Raw genomic sequence first — 20,426 nt, forward strand, 5'->3', positions numbered from 1 at the left:
TGCGATGGGAAGCACATTCCAGGCAGTAAAACCTCTATCTAAAACAGTTCACATTAAGTATATCTGACCTTGGGCTTGGCAAGGCCAAGCGCTCTGAACTCACTTGACTCATAGTATGCTTGTATCACGAACCTATGTACACGAGTTTTTCTTGAAAAAAGATTTGAGTGTTTTTCCAGACTGTGTTATGCATGAAGTTCAGGATATTGTTTTTTTATTTTTATGACTTTGATGTGATGTTGTGGATGGCCTTGAATGTGTACAGGAGGATTTTGAAGGTGATTCTGAATTTGACCGGGAGCCAGTGAAGCTGCTGGAGGACGGGGTGATGTGGTGGACGGAGGGGGTTCTAGTGATGATGTGGGCTGCAGAGTTCTGGACCAGTTGAAGCTTATGGAGGGATTTGTGTGGGGCACTGAAGAGGAGTGAGTTACAGTAATCGATGCAGGAGGTGACGAGGCTGTGGACCAGGATAGCAGTGGTGTGAGGGGTGAGAGAGGGGCGGAGATAATTGATGTTGCATAGATGGAAATATGCACACCGGATTATGTTATTGATGTGAGAGTGGAAAGAAAGTGAGCTGTCGAGGATGACACCTAGAGTGGAGGGGGACACTGTTGAACTGTCTATGGTTAGGGAGAAACTGTCAGCTTTGGATAAGGTGGATTTTTAAGGAGGAGTTCTGTTTTATCACTGTTAATTGTAATGTGCATGTACAAATCTTAGCCTGTTTGCAGTCATAGTACTGTCTGTGTGCTTTACTTTAGCATAAAGTCAGTCTAAGACAGTCTAAGAGGTTGTGCTGAGCTTTATTAAAGAGGGACTAAATTGACTTCAATTTCAGCTTTCACATAATTTGTTGCTGAAGGTTTAGTTCTGGTTATAGGTGTATAACTTCAGTTGAAGTTGCATTAAAATGAAAACAACCTGTAAAGAAAATGATGTACTAAGAATGCATGTCTCTTTCACAATAAACCATCAGTGCTAACCAAAACCCTGAATACTGACTGAGAAGAGAGCTCACTACAGGGCTGCTAGTTCTGTGGTGCACTTCTCAGTCTTGTTCTCAGACTTCATGAGTTGTTTCAGGGCTTTAAATTTATGGGGATTGCATCTTAATGATCCCAGTGGGGTGAAAGAATGTGGATAGTCCCAGCTGTTTGACTTAACCATAACCACACCAAACCCAGGCAGAAACCCGATCAGTAAATCAATGCCACTGTTATAAAAACACATGATTTACCCGCTGCTGTTACCTGTATCCTCTTTTACCTCATTACCAGCTAGCTTCGTCTGTGTTTGTATAATCTGCTGAGCTATAAATTTGATCTCTGCACTCTGCACAGAAGAACTGCAAATCAAAAGGGAAGTGAATCCCATCTCAGTAGATTTTTATACCGGTCAGACCTTTCTGCCATGAGCTCTCCACAGTCCATCACTCCTTGTATCTGGGTTTCCAGGTCTTGACAGTATTTTCTCTTTCCATTCTTGTGAAACACCGTCATCCTCTCTCACGCTCGGGCTGTTTTTTTCTGTTTTTGCAGCAACAGTTTCCTTTATTTACAAACTGCAGATTACATTTATTGTGTGTCTACTCTTATCTGAAGTATTGATCCTTACTGTCTTGAAATCTGCAGAATTGCATCCAAAGAACAACATCAGCTTTTTATTTCTTTATAACTTTATTTGGAAAATTTACCAAAGATTAAAACATCAGTATAAAATGATTTTTTCACAGTGTTTCACAGCAAGTCATTGAAATTTTAAAAGAGAAAAATACTGTTACATTTACCCATCCAAGCATCTCTTACATAATGCTCTAAAAGTCACGTTTGTTCCACAAGTTGCAACATCCTAGCATGTGAGTGACCATGTGTTTGTCAGTCACATCATCTGTTTGTACAGCCTCTGCGCCTAAAACATATGGGTTCACTCCCTCCGTGTGTGGGTGTGTGTGTGAATGTGTGTGAGTCACCGAGCTCTTGATGGAGAGAGAGAGTGTTACAGGCTGAGGAGTGACTATTGCCTCACTCCGTCTGAACGGGCTCGATTAGTTTTTCCGAGAAGATCCCAGAGTGATTTTCTATGTCCTTGTGCTGCTTCCAGTTCTCCTCCTTTATCCCCTTCAGCAGGCCGTCCTGCTGAGGAACACAGACAGTAAACACATGTGAGGCGTTAGGGGAACAAATCCACCCTCTGATCAGACAGCTTAGAAATGCCTGTTAGTTTACTCTTGGTGTGATTTCCTGTTTTCTCAGGAACTAACAGAGAATATGACGGTCATAAGCACAGAAGAGTTCCAGCAAAGAGTTTTTCCTAAGAGTCAATAATGAAGCTACAGAGAGCAGCTGTTTCTCAGGGTCAGAGAGATGAGCTGAGGCAGGAGGGGAAACCCTGTTACTGAGGATGACCTCATGATCATGAACAAACTGCAATGATTGTTTGTCAGGTGATCAGCACATAGGAGCATGGCAAAGGACTAGATCTGTTTAAATTTATACAAATTCAATTAAATGATTTATAATAAATAAAATACATTAAACAGAAAATTCTTGATTGAACATTCAACTTAATCTTATATATACGCTGCCAGTCAAAAGTTTGGACACCTTCTCATTCAATGTTTTTTATTTATTTTAGTTATTTTCAACATGGTAGTTTACTATCTTCAGTATTAATCTACAGTGTTTCAAATAATTAAAATAAATACAAAGGCTTCAATGAGAAGGTGTTTCCAAACTTTTGACTGGTAATATAATCAAAGTTATATTAAGTTGTTAAAAGAAACTGAAATATTTCAAACTATTCTAAAAATTACAATTTTAAAAATGACATGAATTGTCCTTGAGTCTTTGAATATCAAACAGTCATTTAATAATCAATATTCAAACATATGTTTTAAACACATTTTTAAAAACTAGTAGTTTGATACCGATCTGTTCTGAATGACTCCAATTAATCCGTCTCCCCACTATCATCTCTCTCTCTCTTCATCTCCCTCTATCCCTCTCTCCAACACGGTCTCAGCAGATGTGTGTCTAACATGAGTCTGGTCCTGCTGGAGGTTTCTGCCTGTTAAAGGAAGTTTGTCCTTGCCACTGTAACTTGCTAAATGCTGCAAAGTGCTCTGCTCATGGTGGATTAAGATGAGATCAGACTGAGTCCTGTCTGTAAGATGGGACTGGATCTTATCCTGTCTTGATGTTGGGTCTTTGTTAAAGATAGAACATAGAGTACGGTCTAGACCTGCTCTGTTTGGAAAGAGTCTGAGGATAACATTTGTTGTGATTTGGAGCTTTATAAATAAAGATTGATTGATTGAATTAGACATTTAATACAGGGTATCCACTATGGACACAAAATCAGCTTGATTTATGTTTAATTTGATGATTGAATAGTTCAAATTCAATAATCTGACAAACACCCACTACCAGAAATTGCTTTTAGAGATTCACTTTCTTTTCCTTATTTTACAACAAACTAAAACACTAACATTAAGCAGGTCTCTGGTCTACCGCTCACTGATCTGAGATGAAGGAGCGACTCTAGATACTGTAATGTTTTTTGAGAAAATCTTATAACAACCTTAGCTTTATGATTTTATTAAGGTTGCAACCCTTGATGTGGAAATATCTACATGTGAAACCCTATGTTTCCCTCATCAGGAAAATGAAGACAAACTAGCCGGTAGCATACAATAGGGAGTCCCAAAGCGTGGGTCGGGAGACAAAAATGGGGAGTCATGAGATGTCTTCCAAAATGTTTTTTCTTTTAAGTTATCTAAAAATAGTACATTTTACACATTATAGTAGAGAATATTGACAAAAATAGTAGCAAACCTTGAAATAAAACCTTGAAAATAAAAAATGTAATGAGTTTTCTGCCTTTCTTTTTGCCGGTTGACTCCTAAGTTTAGGGTTAGGGAACAGTTAATCATAAAAAGCATCAGTAGCAGCAGGTTAATTCATAACAGCACTGGAAACACAGGCATGCTCATATAGGTAGGCTAATTTTCTGCAGCTAAATGAAGCCACATTAAATCACTTTGAGGGACAGTGGGGGTCCGGAGTCTTTGGCACCTATATTTTGGGGGTCGCGAACTGAAAAGTTTTGGAACCTCTGGCATACAAGACTTAAACTGAAACTCCAGACATGATACACTATCAAGAAACTGAGGAAGAGAAAACAGAGGTAGAGTTTACAGGAAAGTGTTGTGATCTCTTTGGTGAGCTCTGATTTATTAGAACACACAAACCTGTTGGTCGTCAGCGAGGACCAGGATGAAGTCTCCCTGTTCAAACTGGAGCAGGCCATCTTCAGACGCTTCATGGCTCTCTAACGCCACCCCCTGGTGTAAAACATATGTCACATCAATGCAAGCTTTAAACTCACCACCACAGGCTACACAGTTAAGTGAAGAAAAGCTTCCCGACATGGTAAATATCCATGTTTGAGGGTTTGATTTGTGGGATTTTTGTGTTGTGGTGTTTGAAACCAGAGAGGGACTTTATTTGTTTCCTCTGCATTGATGATGAAGCAGTAATCTCAGAGACGGATTTTTTAGATGCACAACAATTTGAACCCAGTTAATCCTCAAGGCCAGATACCAGATATAATAATGTTTATTTAGCCTCTTTGGCTCTAGAAGGACCTAAATCTGATGGACACAGACGGTTAGGGCCAGAGACCACACAGCTGAGAGGGAATGAAACTACGTGGTGAGGAGTAAAACTGTGCCTCTGTGTCCCACTTCTTGTTTCTGGTGGAGGCTGGTGGCTTGAGGCTACATTCTAACATTACACATGCAGCTGTCACAGAGTCAGCTGGATCTGCCACGCTAATATAGATCCAAGTGTCTGTGGTTTGTTTACATTGGGTTATGTAGGAACAAGGTTTTGACATGGGAGAGATCAGATTCTGCCTCGTTGTTTTAGTTGGCTGGTTTTCTTTAGTCTATGGAGGCTTAGACAGTAACACTTAACATCTGAAGTGTCTTTCAACGTTGAGTTTGGTACCTTGTAAAGGAATCCTGGAGGATTGTCAGAGCTGCAGTCTTCCCCTGAGCCGGCTTTCTCCTCATCCTCTGTTGCCTCCTCTGTCTCTTCCTCGGCGGGTGAAGTGACGTGTCTCTTTGAAGAGCGGAATGAGCGACGTGGGGCAGGGACTGGTCCAGGTTTTGGCTTTGCTTCTGATGGTGGATCAGCCACACTCTCCTGCTCTGGACTGTGAGGCGCTTCACTGTCTGGAGAATCAGAGGGAAGGCATGCCTCTTGACTTACAGCTTCAGACTTCGGTACTCCGACCCCAGAGTCGTCTGACTGGTCTGTAGTGAGGTCTGCTTCTGCCTCTGCTTCTGTCTCCACTGCTGTTGCCTCCGGCTCTTTGGGGCTCTGACTCCGTGTGCTCCTGTCGCTGCCGTCGTTGTCGCACACGGACTGCCTCTTGGGCGTGTTGGTCCCATTGGAGCTGAGATCAGAGTCTGATGAGTGGACGTCTTTGGATGAGACGCTACTTTCTTCTGCTTGGCTGGTGTCTTCAGAGGTGCTCTGAGGTCGCTCAGTGGTAGGAGAGTGCACGGCATCTTTTCCATTTTCAGTGGAAGAATGGAGGGAGACGTGGTCCGTTGGGAAGGCTGTATTGCAGGGGATGGGGTTTGAGATGACCAGGGATTTTCTCTTCTTTGACTTGCTCGTTGTGCTTTTGGAAGAAAATAGGCTTTTGTTACTTAAACGAAACATTTCATAACACAGTGTGAACCAGTCAGGGTCAGGGAGGCAGACACCCTCTCTACTTTTAAGAGTAGGCTTCAAACTTTTCTTTTTGATAAAGCTTATAGTTAGAGCTGGCTTAGGCTTGGACCAGCTCTTAGTTATGATGCTATAGGCTTAGACTGCCGAGGGAACTGGCGCACTGACACACTGGGATCCCATCTCCCTCCCTTCCCCCAAACCCCCTCAACACTTACTTTAACTCTGCCTGTCCCATTAAAGTTACTAACCATAGACCTTTCTGGAGTCCCTGAGCTCCCTTGTCTCGTATATTCCTCTGAGCTGCCGTAGACGTCCTCCTGCTGTGGATCTTCCAGACTCCAGCTGATACGGACATGCTGGACTCCAGCGGCAACAGCTACTACTACTCGTCTCATCACTATCACCTCTCCCTCGCTCTCTTATTCTCCTCTATCCCTCTTTCCAGACCCAACTCGGACAAGGCAGATGTCTGTCTAACATGAGTCTGGTTCTGCTCGAGGTTAAAGGAAGTTTGTCCTCGCCACTGTAACTAGCTAAATACTGCGAGGTGCAACGCTCATGGTGGATTAAGGTGGGGTAAGACTGAGTCCTGTCTTTGCGTTGGGTCTCTGTTCATAATTTGACATAGAGTGGTCTAGACCTGCTCTGTTTGTAAAAGCGCCTTGAGATAACGTTTGTTGTGATTTGGCGCTATACAAATAAAGATTGATTGTTGATTGATTGAGTGAGTGTCAAACAAAGTGCTGTTTTATTGCAGATCTAGCATAACAGAAGTGGTAACATTCAGGTATCTTTGTTATTCACTTACAAGTCAAGACAAGTATCGTTAAGAGCACTTAATCACAGATAGAAATCAACATGTTGCCATACCTGTTCAGACCCTTGATGATGAAAGCTTTTCCTGAGTGTTGATTCTCCAGTTTCTTCATCACATCGTACAGCTCGTGGTTCAGCTGCAACACATATTACTACATCATCTCACCATTGAAATACTTCACATAGGATTTAAAGATAAGTTTAAAGACTTTGTGCAACCAGAGGAGCCATGCCATATCTTACCACACTCATTTCCTTATAGAAGACATCCCGCAGGTTTGAGATGTTCTGGAAAACCGTCACGTAGCAACCTACACGGCTACAAAACAAACACAGCTCTCAGTTTGTGTTTCTGTTCATTCACATGATCATCCTGAATAAATAATAAGTCATATCCTGAATCCAACCTGTAAAACATACAGGTCCTGAATACACATCTACACATCTGAGCACTGAGATAGTTTCTTTCTTCCAGAATATATTCAGTTCTCAACTCAACTTTATTTATTCAGCACCTTTCATGCATCCCAAAGTGCTTCACAAAGAACAGACAGAAAACAACAGACATGGTGAAATTATAAAAGATGTGATCATAAATAAAATACTTAAAAATAATAAAAAATTAATACAGTGAAAATTAATAAAATGGGTGAGAAAGAAAAGTTAAAAATAAGTTAAATCTAAAAAAATCTGATCAATACAATAAATAAATAGATAGATAAATAAATAAATAAATAAATAAATAAATATTGCTAAAACAATGATTATAATAATGCAGTCAAGAGCTAAAAATAATAAATCGAAGTTAAAAGCCAGATTAAAAGGGTAAGTCTTAAGTTTACTTTTAAAAACACTCAGGGTGCTCGCTGTTTTAATATCCATGGGCAGAGAGTTCAAAGTTTAGGGGCATAAAGACAGAAAGCTCTCTCTTTGTGAGGAACACATGAGGAACATTTAAAAAGGGAAGCATTTGAGGACCTCAGTGATCGTGGTGGAACATAAAATGACAGGAGATCTGTGATGTGTGGAGGAGCGAGGCTGTTAAGTACTTTAAAATCAATTCTAAAAGAAACAGGTTACCAGTGCAGAGTTTTAAAAAGTGGAGCGATGCCGTTTTCTGAGAGATTTTCTGGGCAAACTAGTAAAAAGTTAAGAATAATATTTAATACAAAAAGGTATTACTAATACTGTTTTTCAGTGTTTGCCCTGCAAAATCTTGGGGTCCAAATGGGCCAGACTTTGAGTTTGGACCAGCATGTAAATGGTCCAGTTCGCTCTTCATTTCACCATTTAAGAAATGTTTCAAAACCAAGGCCCATCGTGTCAAAAGTTGAGCTTGAGATGATTGTTCATGCTTTTGTTTCATCTCGTTTAGACTACTGTGATTCTTTGTTCAATTGTCCCAGCAGCACGTCTTTGAACCGCCTACAAGTGGTCCAAAACGCTGCAGCTAAGCTCCCCACAAAATCATCCAGAAGGTCCCATCACACACCCATACTTGCGTCTTTACATTGGCTCCCCATTAAGTTCCGAATCCAGTTAAAACTCTTGTGACTGTTTATAAAGCAATACATGGTCAAGCTCCAGCATATATTGGAGAACTCCTGAAGCCGTATAAGTCCAGCAGGACTCTGAGGTCTTCTGAGGGTTTGCTGGCTGTCCCTCGCACCAGATTAAACACTGTGACTGTGCTTTTGAGGTTGTTGCTCCACAACTTTGGAACAGTATTCCACCAGAACTGAGAGCTCTGGATACTGTGGTCATTTTTAAAAAGCAGTTGAAAACCCATTTGTTTAGACAAGCCTCTGATTGACCTGTCTGTTTTTATGTCTGTTGTGTTTATGTATTTTGTCTCCTTTCAAATTGATTATTGCTATTTCTTGCTTGTTGTTTCCTATTCTGTTATTGTGAAGCACTTTGTGACGCCTGTTCTAGAAAGGTGGTACATAAATAAACTATATTATTATTATTAAATCAACAAACCTTGAGCTACTTTGGGCATGTAGAATCATGCCTTTCAACACTACTGACACTGAGACAAGACAAATGTTGAGGGACAGTTGGGTGACCTGGGCATAAAGCTCAATGCCATAAGCTGCAAAGTAAAAAAAGTGTCATAAAGTCTTCTTGATTAGTACTCTTAGTGTAAACAAGTCTTAGGGGTGGTGGTTTCACATGTATTCCCACTGAAATCTACTCCAAAGGTTCCGAGTGGTGTCTGAGTTAAGAGACTTGAACTGATATCATAATCCAAATATCCAGAGCGGGTCTTATAAGCTTTAAAACACCTACACTTTAACCTGTTTATTTTTAGACTGCTTTTGTACTTTAACCTCAAAAACTTTGAGTGTTATGACCCTTTTAATGCCCCTGTGAGAGACTGTTAGTGTCCGTTTTGGCGCTCTCTGTGGACACAGAGTGGTACATCTCAATTCTTAGCAGGTTCTGTACATGTCAAGGTTGTGTTTCTGACATGAAGTGTCACTTTACTGTTTTTTTGTGTATCACTCACTGAGAAACTAAGCTGTAGATAATGAGAAAAGGAAGTCGTTCTTCTTCAGCCTGATGTGAATTGTCCTTTCTGACACCTGCCCACTCACAATGATTAAAAACTTTCAGTCTGTGTCATCACAGCTAAAAATGGTAACCCATACCTCTGATAGAGGACAGGCAGCTCCTCTCTCAGCTCACTGTTGATTTCTTCAAAGACAGTCTGGGCTTTGTTGAACTCTTCCTCTGCCTGTAAAAGTGAATTCAGAAGTAGTTTATTCAAACATGAAGTTGAAACCACTCCTATGATGAATACTATCATCCGTGTACTCCAACACCAAAGCTACCTTTGTTATTTTGGCTTCATCCTTCTTCTTGGCGCTCTGCAGTGCTTCCAGGTGGTGTCGAGTTGAATCGTAGTCCACCAGCTTGCGACCACGTTTAGCTACTCGTTCCTGAAACACAAAGAAGTCACTTTGACTACTGTTATCTCTGGGTGTGTAACATATACTAAAGATGTTCAGCTATTCTAGTATTAGTGAAGTTACACAGGAACTGATTTCAGTCATGAAGCATCAGGTTACCTTGACCTCCGGGAACTGGCTCGTATAGTTCTCCATGGTACGGACAATCTGGTCACTTAATTTCTCTTCGAAGTCGTTCCAGAGTAAGTCTTCACTCTGACAGAAACATGGTTCATCAGTAATGAATCCACAGATGCAGTTTTGGTTTCACATTAATGCAACAATATCACATTCCTAAAGCTAGACATCATTAATGAAGCCACAAACGCCGTTTCAGCATGGACGCATATGAATCCTGTAGCACAAATGAAACTTGCCTCACTCACACTAACTGTACATTACTCTAATGCAACTGAAAGCATATAAGCTACACGGCCTTTCACGACCTGATCGATTTCTCAACACGTTAGGTAAGAGGACTTATGCATGGAAGCTAATGTGGAAATCTGGTAGTCACGGAAAACTAGCATGAATTTGAATGTAGCATTTCATCAGGACGCCGTCTAACCCCTCCCCTCCTCCCCTCGGAGCTCCTCCAAAACGACGCCCCCGCTCACATGCACAAGCGCCCCTGATTCGTGACCATATGATGGTGACTGATTAAAAACCGGTCCTCAGCACATTGTTTGTGTTCCGCACTACGTCAACTCATGTCTCACTCAGCGGTAAGAAAACACCAAAACATTCTCATAGTGAAAGTTAAAAACACAAACAAACATGAAATGTACGCTTTGCAGGCGGGCAGAACGGCAGGACGGGATTTGATTGGTTTCATAATTTGGCTCCTGATGGCAGGGATTGGTTGGTGTTTTCCCAGGTTTACTCCGGCTGTAGATAGCAGCTTTTTTCGCTCTTTTTTAAGAACACATTATGTATTGATTGCCATCGGGACAGAAAGATCATTATAACCATATAACAAAAAGTGTATCTAAATCTGACTACCAACCCCAGCTTTAACAAGCATGTATAATTTACAGCTCTGAGTTCTGTCCCTGTTTTCATGGTGAGATAGATTCAGCGTTGTTAAACCTGCTCATTTAACTGAGAACTGTTTTGTTGCGAAAAATCTCATAAATGTATCAAGAACATACTTCTGTGATGACAGCCAGACCCTCCACTCCGTTCCAGTCCGGTTCATAGACGTCTCGCAGCGTCTGAGACAGCCGTTTGGACGTATCATGCACGGCTGTGGAAAGGAGGCAGGAAATTGTGGGAGGACAAAAAAAAAGGCTTTTAATATAATGACTCCAAAAGAATCAAGTTATCATTTAGCATCAGCAGTACAGTGCATTGTTGTGGTGTTTTTTTTTAGGGTTTGCAGAAGCGTTGCTACACCCACCCAGAGAAGGTCAGAACAACACTGGTTTCCTGACTGGAGCTTACAATGCAGGAGCAAAAGCTGACACACAAAAAACATAACGGCTTATTGCACATGAGTCACACACGCAGTGCAGTGTTTGCTGTTAAATTGAGGGGCTTTATTTGCTCTTGTCCAACATGGCAACGCAGACAGAATTGCAAAAGTCAGTACAGAACCTAAGAATAGAAAAAAGGTTAGTTCCCTTTTATTCACCAACTCTGCAGAACAAAGAGAAGCCTTATGTAAAGACCTTGTTGGGGGGTCTGTATATATGGTTTGTGCTTTGAACACCTACCTTTGACTGCTGCATAGTAAGCTTTGACATCTTTAAACAACCTGCTTCCATCGATCTGTGTGCAGAACAAAACAACAAGTTAAATTCAGAGACATTAAGTGTGAGTACTTCTTCATCTGATCTGAGGCACTTATTGCTTCATCATTTCCTCAACACCCTTCAGTGATCAAATCATTATGCTCATGCTCGACTGCAGGCTGCTTGTTTTGCACAGTAACTGCTCTTGCCCCAAAGTTACAACAATTCACTTAAACCGAGTCCATGAATGTCAGGTTTTAACCATCCTACAATCACAACATTTCTGTTGGTGATGGTTGTGGTGAAGTGAAAGCAGCATGTCTTGTCAGCATGTAGTGGCTTCCTGTTGTTCTTCCTTGGTTTCCCTCCAAAATGTGCTGCTCTTTGTTGAACACTGAATGAACCTGAGTTAGGCTTTTGCTAACTTGTGTCACATCTTCCCAAAAGAAAAACGTTCTTTATATGCTTTCAGAGCTGAGATATCCATAAACATGTGGGTGACAGTAACATCAATCAATCAGACTTTATTTATAAAGCACTTTTCATACAATGACATTGTAACACAAAGTGCTGTACATAAAAACAACTTAGAATAGAATAAACTAAGTATTTGATATAAAAAAAGACCCCCCCATCAAAATCCCAACCCCAGCCGACTCCAAACCCACCCCACAATCCTAAGGTTAAGAACACAATATATGAAACAATATTAATAATACAAATAAAAATGAAAATGAATAAATAAAAAAATAAATAAGAAGTTGCTGAACGAACTGAGGAAATGCTCTCATGATATATTAATGAGGAAACACTGGAGGTAAAATAAGATGTTAAAACTCAACACAGGTAATTAAACTCACCAAAATAAAATACATTTCTGTGATAATAAAACACTAAAATATTAAACCATTAAAAGAAAATAAGATGCTTTACTTAAAAAATTTAATAAATAAATACATAACTAAATAACTAAAATAGAATTAAAGTGACTAAAATTTGAACTAAATAATAAATTAAATAATAAAACTGTTATAAGAATGAATGAAACTCAGTTGAAAGTGAGACTAAAAAGGTAGGTTCTGAGTTTGATTTAAAAATGTCATTCTGAACATCTTTCAGTATGAAGGGTAGTGCTTGAGAAGAGCTGTGTTCATACAAAACGGATAAACAAATGATAAAGAGATTCACCAAGCATTTCCTGTTTTCAAGGCCAAGCTGATTGTCTGAACTTGTGGGCTGGCATCTCAGCAGCAGCAGATTAAACTGTGCTCCATTTAACAGAGGATCTGTGGTAAATGGTGGGTTAACCAAGACGTTCCACTTCAACACTCTTAAGCGAAAACCTCTCCATGACCTCTAATACAAAAGGACTCGAGACACACTTTCACATGGAGAGAAGAGAAGTGTTTGTTTACCTGTTGTTTGTTGAGGCTCTGGCAGCAGAGCTCAAACTGCTCATCTTTGGTCTCCATGGTTTTGCCCAGTTTTTGAAGAACCTGAGAGAGGACAACAATAAGATTCAATGTTAACATCAGCCTTCACTACTGACACATCTACTATACTGTATCTAAAGGAGAACTCCGCAAATTTTACTCATTCACATGCAGTCTGTACATAGGTATGGGAAGGTACGAGCATTTAGAAAATAGATAATACAATTAAAAAGAGCAGGTTGTGTCTTCAGAAGTAACCATGTAAATCCTAATACATCCCCTATGAAGTGTTGTCACTTGAACCTGAGGGTTTCTGAAGTCTGAAGACCAAAAGGTTGAAAATGAAAGAAGTCTTGGGGAAAAGTGACGAGAAGTGGAGCTTCAAAAATCTAAGCCTTTTTCCATCTGTTTCAGGCCACTCACTCAAGACTACATCATCTACTCCCAACCATAGACTGTATAAATAATGGAAGTATTTGAGGTCAGTTGTAAGCGGCAGCCATATTGGATGTGTTGAAGTCAACATAACTGTCGAGCGATCGTGATATGAAGAGGCGGGCTTTGAGCCTCAAAGCCAACTGCTCTAGTGTTCCTGCCTGTCAATCAAGTCAGCTGTGCCTCTCATTGGAAGACTCGTAATCTCAATACCTTCTAAATTGCCGAGTTAGAAAAAAATTCACCACCCATACAGTTTGTGCTGATCGAGAAATGAGCTATCCAGACCTAAACTGTTTTTTGAACCAGGCTGTAAACATGTTTATTTCTGCTGTAAAGATCGTCTTCTTTGATTTGGTGTGTATGTGGTTTGCAGTACATCCTGAGCCAGCCTCAAGCGGACACTCGATGAACTACAGTTTTTAGCACTTCCGCATTGGCCTCAGTTCTCACGTCTGGAGGTTGCCACTTGCTCCCAACAAAACAAACTTGAACAAACTTCAGTTAGACTCTCAGGCCAACTGTCAGCAGCAATACTGCATTTGGGGGATAATGTTTGTACCAGAATTGAACAACCCCAAGACAGTCTCAGCAGATGTGTGTCTAACATGAGTCTGGTCCTGCTGGAGGTTTCTGCCTCTTAAAGGAAGTTTGTCTTGCCACTGTAACTTGCTAAGTGCTGTAAAGTGCTCTGCTCATGGTGGATTAAGATGAGATCAGACTGAGTCCTGTCTGTAAGATGGGACTGGATCTTATCCTGTCTTGATGTTGGGTCTTTGTTAATAATAGAACAAAGAGTACGGGCTAGACCTGATCTGTTTGGAAAGAGTCTGAGGATAACGTTTGTTGGGATTTGGTGCTATATAAATAAAGATTGATTGATTGATTGATTGATTGATTGATTGATTGATTGATTGATTACAGTGTAATGGAAGTGGTGAACTACTACGGCGTAATACTTCAACAAGGGACATACATACAGTGGGGCAAAAAAGTATTTAGTCAGCCACTGAATTTGCAAGTTCTCCCACTTAGAAAGATGAGAGAGGTCTGTAATTCTCATCAGAGGTACACTTCAACTATGAGAGACAAAATGAGGAAAAAAATCCAGGAAATCACATTGTAGGATTTTTGAAAAATTTATTTGTAAAATATGGTGGAATATAAGTATTTGGTCACCCACAAACAAGCAAGATTTCTGGCTCTCACAGACCTGTAACTTCTTCTTTAAGAAGCTCTTCTGTCCTCCACTCGTTACCTGTATTAATGGCACCTGTTTGAACTGGTTATCTGTATAAAAGACACCTGTCCTCAGCCTCAAACAGTCAGACTCCAAACTCAACCATGGCCAAGACCAAAGAGCTGTCCAAGGACACCAGGAAGAAAATTGTGGACCTGCACCAGGCTGGGAAGAGTGAATCTACCATAGGCAAGCAGGTTGGTGTGAATAAATCATCTGTGGGAGCAATTGTAAGAAAATGGAAGACATACAAGACCATTGATCATCTCCCTCGATCTGGGGCCCCACACAAGATCTCATCCCGTGGGGTCAAAATGATAGACCCCACGGGATAGAGAATGATGATGATGAGAACGGTGAGCAAAAATCCCATAACTACACGGAGGGACCTGATGAATGACCTGCAGAGAGCTGGGACCAAAGTAACAAAGGCTACCATCAGTAGAGAGGTACTCAAATCCTGCAGCGCCAGGCGTGTCCCCCTGCTTAAGCCAGTACATGTCCAGGCCCGTCTGAAGTTTGCCACAGAGCATATGGATGATCCAGAAGAGGATTGGGAGAATATCATGTGGTCAGATGAAACCAAAATAGAACTTTTTGGTAAAAACTCAACTCGTTGTGTTTGGAGGAAGAAGAATGCTGAGTTGCATCCCAAGAACACCATACCTACACTGTGAAGCATGGGGGTGGAAACCTCATGCTTTGGGGCTGTTTTTCTGCAAAGGGGACAGGACGACTGATCCGTGTTAAGGGAAGAATGAACGGGGCCATGTATCGTGAGATTTTAAGCCAAAACCTCCTTCCATCAGTGAGAGCATTGAAGATGGAACGTGGCTGGGTCTTCCAGCATGACAATGATCCCAAACACACCACTCGGGCAACGAAGGAGGGGCTCCGTAAAAAGCATTTCAAGGTCCTGGAGTGGCCTAGCCAGTCTCCAGACCTCAACCCCATAGAAAATTTGTGGAGGGAGTTGAAAGTCCGTGTTGCCCAGCGACAGCCCCATAACATCACTGCTCTAGAGGAGATCTGCATGGAGGAATGGGCCAAAGTACCAGCTACAGTGTGTGCAGACCTGGTGAAGACTTACAGGAAACGTTTGACCTCTGTCATTGCCAACAAAGGTTATGTTACAAAGTATTTAGTTGAACTTTTGTTATTGACCAAATACTTATTTTCCACCATAATTTACAAATAAATTCTTTTAAAATCCTACAATGTGATTTCCTGGATTTTTTTCCTAATTTTGTCTCTCATAGTTGAAGTGTACCTCTGATGAAAATTACAGACCTCTCTCATCTTTCTAAGTGGGAGAACTTCAAAATCAGTGGCTAACTAAATACTTTTTTGCCCCACTGTATAGTGTGATTCTTGAAATGCTCTCCTCATATCATGAAATACACATAACTTTTGGAACCCTTAAATCACGCTTAAAAGACCTCGGACTGCAGAGAAGGGCGGTTATTCTTCATGGAATGTCGTTAGGGGGGCAATATCATCAGAGCTGCTGGGACCTGGACACCTTTTTGGATCAAACTATATGTATGTCCCTTGTTGAAGTATTGCTCAAGCTCCTCTTCCATCCTGGTTAATGCTTGAAATGTCACACTGGCTCTGCTATGTATCCACTGTAAACAGGAAATGATAAATGAATGATGCCGGACAGACTTGGGTGTAGCCAATCACAAACAAGTACCATGGTCCTACCTTTTCCGGTTTCTTGAAATGTTTTTTGTGATCTGTGAAATGTATTTGTTTTTTTAAATGTTTCTGTGTTTTGTGAAATGTTTTTGTGTTTGGTAAAATATATTTTGGGCTCACTCTTTCAGAAATATTAGGCCGAAAACGTGACCCTAACCCTATTATTGCACTTTTTGGTATATCGGTTTCTCTACCATCTTTCACTTCATCCCAAAAAAATGTAATCACCTTCACAACTCTTCTGGCAAGGAGATTGATCCTGGTGAAGTGGAAATCTCCTACAACCCCCCTCCCATACACACTGGATTCGTGATGTACTATTTTATCTTAAACTAGAAAAAATTAGATTCTGTCTCTTAGGTAGGTCCAATAAGTTTGTAAAGGTCTGGGGCCCCTTTCTTGAATATGTTCAAAGATCTACGTTTTCAGATATTCCAAATTAGAGCAAGGTGAAATGAATGTGGAATGTAAGTAGTGTGGTAGGATGTGGCAGCATGGGCTCTTTATTGATTTTTAAAAATTTGGTTTAACTTAACTTATGATGTTTTTATATGGTTTGCTGTTTTCTTCTTTGTTTTAATTTGGACATTTTGAATGTTTGTATGTCTATATATTTTTGTATATATACATATTTCTGTTTGTGTATATGTATATTTTTATCAAACTTTTATCATTATTATTTTTTCACCTTTATTTATTCTTTAATTTTTTTTCCTCCTATTTTATGTTAAAGCTCCTGTAAGGAACTTTGTTTGTGTTGACTTTGGTGCCCCCCTGTGGACTAAGTGATCTTGCTTATTTTGTCCTGTACATGTGTAAATTATGTTATCTCCTCCTGCTTTCAACTAACAGTCAACTATTTCACTCATTTCACTCATTAAGAACATTTAATGCAGAAAAGGGTTTTTTCTTGACGTGCTGTCAATCACCTCATCTGACACCTACCCTCTCACAGCGATATCAGGCTTTAAAATAACAAAACAGAAATGATCAATACCTTTTCTAACAATCTTGTTTGCTTTTCTAGGTCATAAAGAGGCATCACTGTTCATTTCAGTCCATTTCATGACCACTCAAAAACTCCTCACAGGAGCTTTAAAGCTGTAAAAGAAAATTAAAAATTAAAAAATTAAAAAAAATTATATATATATATATATATATATATATATATATATATATTGGGCTGTTTGAATCAGGGTCACCGTAAACTACTCTTGGTTTGTTTTACTTAATTGGCAAGGCTAATGAATCTATCCATATCAGCTATCTGCTCATTTTCTATGCTGGTCACAATTTAAGAACGATTATAAACATGTGGTTTTTAATCAAGACAAACCGTGTAGAATAGAATAGAATAGAATAGAATAGAATGTACTTTATTAATCCCTAAGGCAATTTCAGTTGTTTGGCAGATACAATTATAAAAATCACATAGAAGTAAGTGATTCGGTGTCTGTTAGCTCATCTCCCATTTGCTAGAAAATTATGAAGCCTAATGTACTGAGCAGCTTATTCGGGGGTAGTTTTTTTTTCAGCTCTCAGTGAAGGACAACCCCAGAATCGATATTTCAGTTTTTAATTGATCTCTGTTCACGTATCAGCGTTTAAACGCAGATGAGACGAATCAAGCCTTTGATGTTGTTTCTCAACTCCAACTACATTTTTGGCTTTTAAGCTGCTGAGAGGACTGTAAACAAAGACCAGGGCACAGAGAGGGAAGTCTGGGCCAGGATATCCACTATCAATTAACACCATATCTGCTGTCTACACGATTTACAGATTTATACTCACACTGGTTTTTATTGGTACAATTCTCCCTCAGTGATTTACCTGCCTAGAGATATTAAAGTCTCATAATGCTCCATGTGCAGTTCCATGTTTCTATGAACTCAAACACCAGGCTGACTGCTACAGTGTCCTTCTCAGTCCTCTGCCTCAGCTGTTCGAGAGCCTGAATGCCACATAAAGTGACCTTTCTGCAACAAACCCTCTGATTATCCCGTCTGTCCTCCAGTGTGCATCATTAAAGAAATCCCAGACTGCCCAGAATAGGCCTTGGACAGCTTCTTACGGCACATGCAAACGTTGATAGATGCAGTTTTGAGGTGGAGCAGTAAAATCAAACAAGTTAACCACAAACACAGCAGTGAGAAAGTCCCAGCGAGAGCGAGAGGAAGTGCAGAGTCAGGAAGTGACAGCTTCTGTGTCCGCACACAGCTGCACAATACAGAACAACACCACCATGCTCAGGCGGGGACTCTGCTGCTTTATTCATGTTTTACTCATCAGGTTACTAACCAAGGGCCAATACCTCAAATCTAACCAATGCAACATGTCATGCAGTAGACGAGGCTGGAGCATGACGTGTGTAGTCTTCTGCATTATGTGGTCTGTGTAAAGAGCCTGCCCTTTACCTTCATGGTCAGTATCACATGCTCTCACATACAGTCCAGAAATGAGGTCTTGACATGCTTTTATCCTCTTACTCAGAGGCTTTGGAGACTCAGCAAGAACTCTGTACAAAGCTGAGAGTGTACCACAGACTGTAACATATTTCATTAACAACACTGCTGCCATTTAAACACTCATACATGTCCTATATTCTACCAGGGTGATCAATAACTTCATGTAGCTGCTCCTCTGAATGTGCTGCCTTTCAGTGCATGGAAGGCTTGCTGTAAATATTGTAGTTTCACATTCAGTTTTCAAAGAAGCACTTACTTCATGACCATAACTCTGAGCAGAAGTAAGGACTTTAAAGGAAAACGATAGCTGAGTGTGACTATGGGCTTTAAGAAGTGTGTCGTGGCGTATCCAGCTGATGGCAGAGGTTTTAGTACAGTTTGAAGTAAAAGAGAACAAATACGTTTAGAAAGTTGGTTTTCCTTGCTCACCTTCTCCTGAGCTCGGTTCAGAGATTTCTGGACCCGTTTGGCGAGGAATCCAGCCCCAGCCTGGAGGTTCGGGGCCATCTTATTCTCTTTATTCTCTGCCATCGTCAATATCAGTTTCTCCTCACTCAGTGACTTCTCCCGAGCTCGTCTGCTTCCTCTTGAGAAACGCTCCTGCGAGGCTGAACTGCCGCTTAAATCCACTACGGTGGAGGTGGAGCAACAACACCAGAGTCAAGACGCAGCGCTACACACACACACACACAAACACAGCCACACACACACACACACACAGCCTCTCACACTCACTCACTCACTCACACACACACACACACACACACACACACACACACACACACACACACACACAGAGAGAGAGAGAGAGAGAGAGAGTACCTCACACACACACAGGTCGGACCCAGCTGGGAATGAAGTCTTTACCACATCTCCCGCAGCTCCTCGACTCGTGTACAAACTTGTTAAAAGGAATTATTGAGAATTATTCCTGCGTGTTCTGATCTGTTGCAGTGTCATCGTGCACACTGTTGCAAAACAACTGGTCTGCTTCAGGTGGAAGTTAGTCAGCCAACAACACTCACCTGAACTATCTGGAGGTTGATTGCGCTTACCTGATGATGCGTACCTGATTCAGCGGCGTGACGTCAGCATGACAGCTGCAAATCAGCACAGTGATGCTGCCTTCAGAGGTACCTCAGAAGCTCAGGCTTTATAGTTCACATTAGAAGAAAGCACCATGGAGGGCTTCATGTGGTAAATCTAGTCAACGTGTTCTAAGATATAGAATCTTAGTGTTATTGATGAAGATGTCTCTTTGATTTTTTATTTCTGATTAGGATATATTAGGCCTTCATGACTCTCCGTACTGCCCTAGCAGGGGCGTGTCCAGACTTTTTAGAATGGGGTGGCCAAACTTTAAACTGGGATTGTTAGTCAGATTTATACACTTTTTATTATACTGGTTAAAATGATCTTTATGTCCTGATGGCAATCAATACATAATGTGTTCTTAAAAAAGAGTGAGAAAAGCTGCTATCTTAAGCCAGAGTAAACCGGGGAAAACACCAACCAATCCCTGCCATCAGGAGCCAAATTATGAAACCAATCAAATCCCGTCCTGCCGTTCTGCCCACCTCCTGCGCATACATTTCATGTTTGTTTGTGTTTTAGTTTTACTATGATAATATTTTGGTGTTTTACAGAAGGTAGGTTGAGGTCAGCATTTACAATATGGCACCCGCTGACAATCAGCTTCAAAACAGCGTTCAGAAACATATGGGTGACTTCACGGACGCTACCTTCATTTATTATACAGTCTGTGTTCCAAACTTAGGCACTTAGGCACTTAGGCACTTAGGCATTTACCCTCCCTGTCCTCACTATCTACTTCAACAACTATCAGTTATACATCACAAAGTTGTTATACTCCTGTGTGTAGACAAACATGACAGTGTT

General features: G+C 40.7%; 1 protein-coding gene across 4 annotated transcripts; it reads right to left on the reverse strand.

The window, feature by feature from the left end:
* Window positions 1–1,669: 1,669 nt before the first annotated feature.
* On the reverse strand, window positions 1,670–19,607 carry bin2b (bridging integrator 2b). Of its 4 annotated transcripts, none has more exons than XM_034684522.1 (13): window positions 19,583–19,607; window positions 18,957–19,156; window positions 12,669–12,749; window positions 11,236–11,290; window positions 10,672–10,766; window positions 9,641–9,736; window positions 9,404–9,511; window positions 9,221–9,306; window positions 6,810–6,885; window positions 6,621–6,703; window positions 5,016–5,697; window positions 4,256–4,348; window positions 1,670–2,141 (listed from the first exon to the last, which is right to left on the reverse strand). In XM_034684522.1, exons 2-13 carry the CDS (start codon window positions 19,056–19,058, stop codon window positions 2,028–2,030), a joined length of 1,671 nt encoding a protein of 556 aa, XP_034540413.1. In that variant the 5' UTR covers window positions 19,059–19,156; window positions 19,583–19,607; the 3' UTR covers window positions 1,670–2,027. The 4 variants fall into 4 exon arrangements, with proteins under 4 accessions (XP_034540413.1, XP_034540407.1, XP_034540421.1 ...); XM_034684516.1 differs by lacking the exon at window positions 19,583–19,607 and adding an exon at window positions 19,395–19,567; XM_034684530.1 differs by lacking the exon at window positions 19,583–19,607 and adding an exon at window positions 19,350–19,567 and having other exon boundaries at window positions 1,670–2,138.
* Window positions 19,608–20,426: the final 819 nt, after the last annotated feature.

Source organism: Notolabrus celidotus, chromosome 1 (genome assembly GCF_009762535.1).
Source record: "Notolabrus celidotus isolate fNotCel1 chromosome 1, fNotCel1.pri, whole genome shotgun sequence".
In the NCBI taxonomy this organism is placed as follows: Eukaryota; Metazoa; Chordata; class Actinopteri; order Labriformes; family Labridae; genus Notolabrus; species Notolabrus celidotus.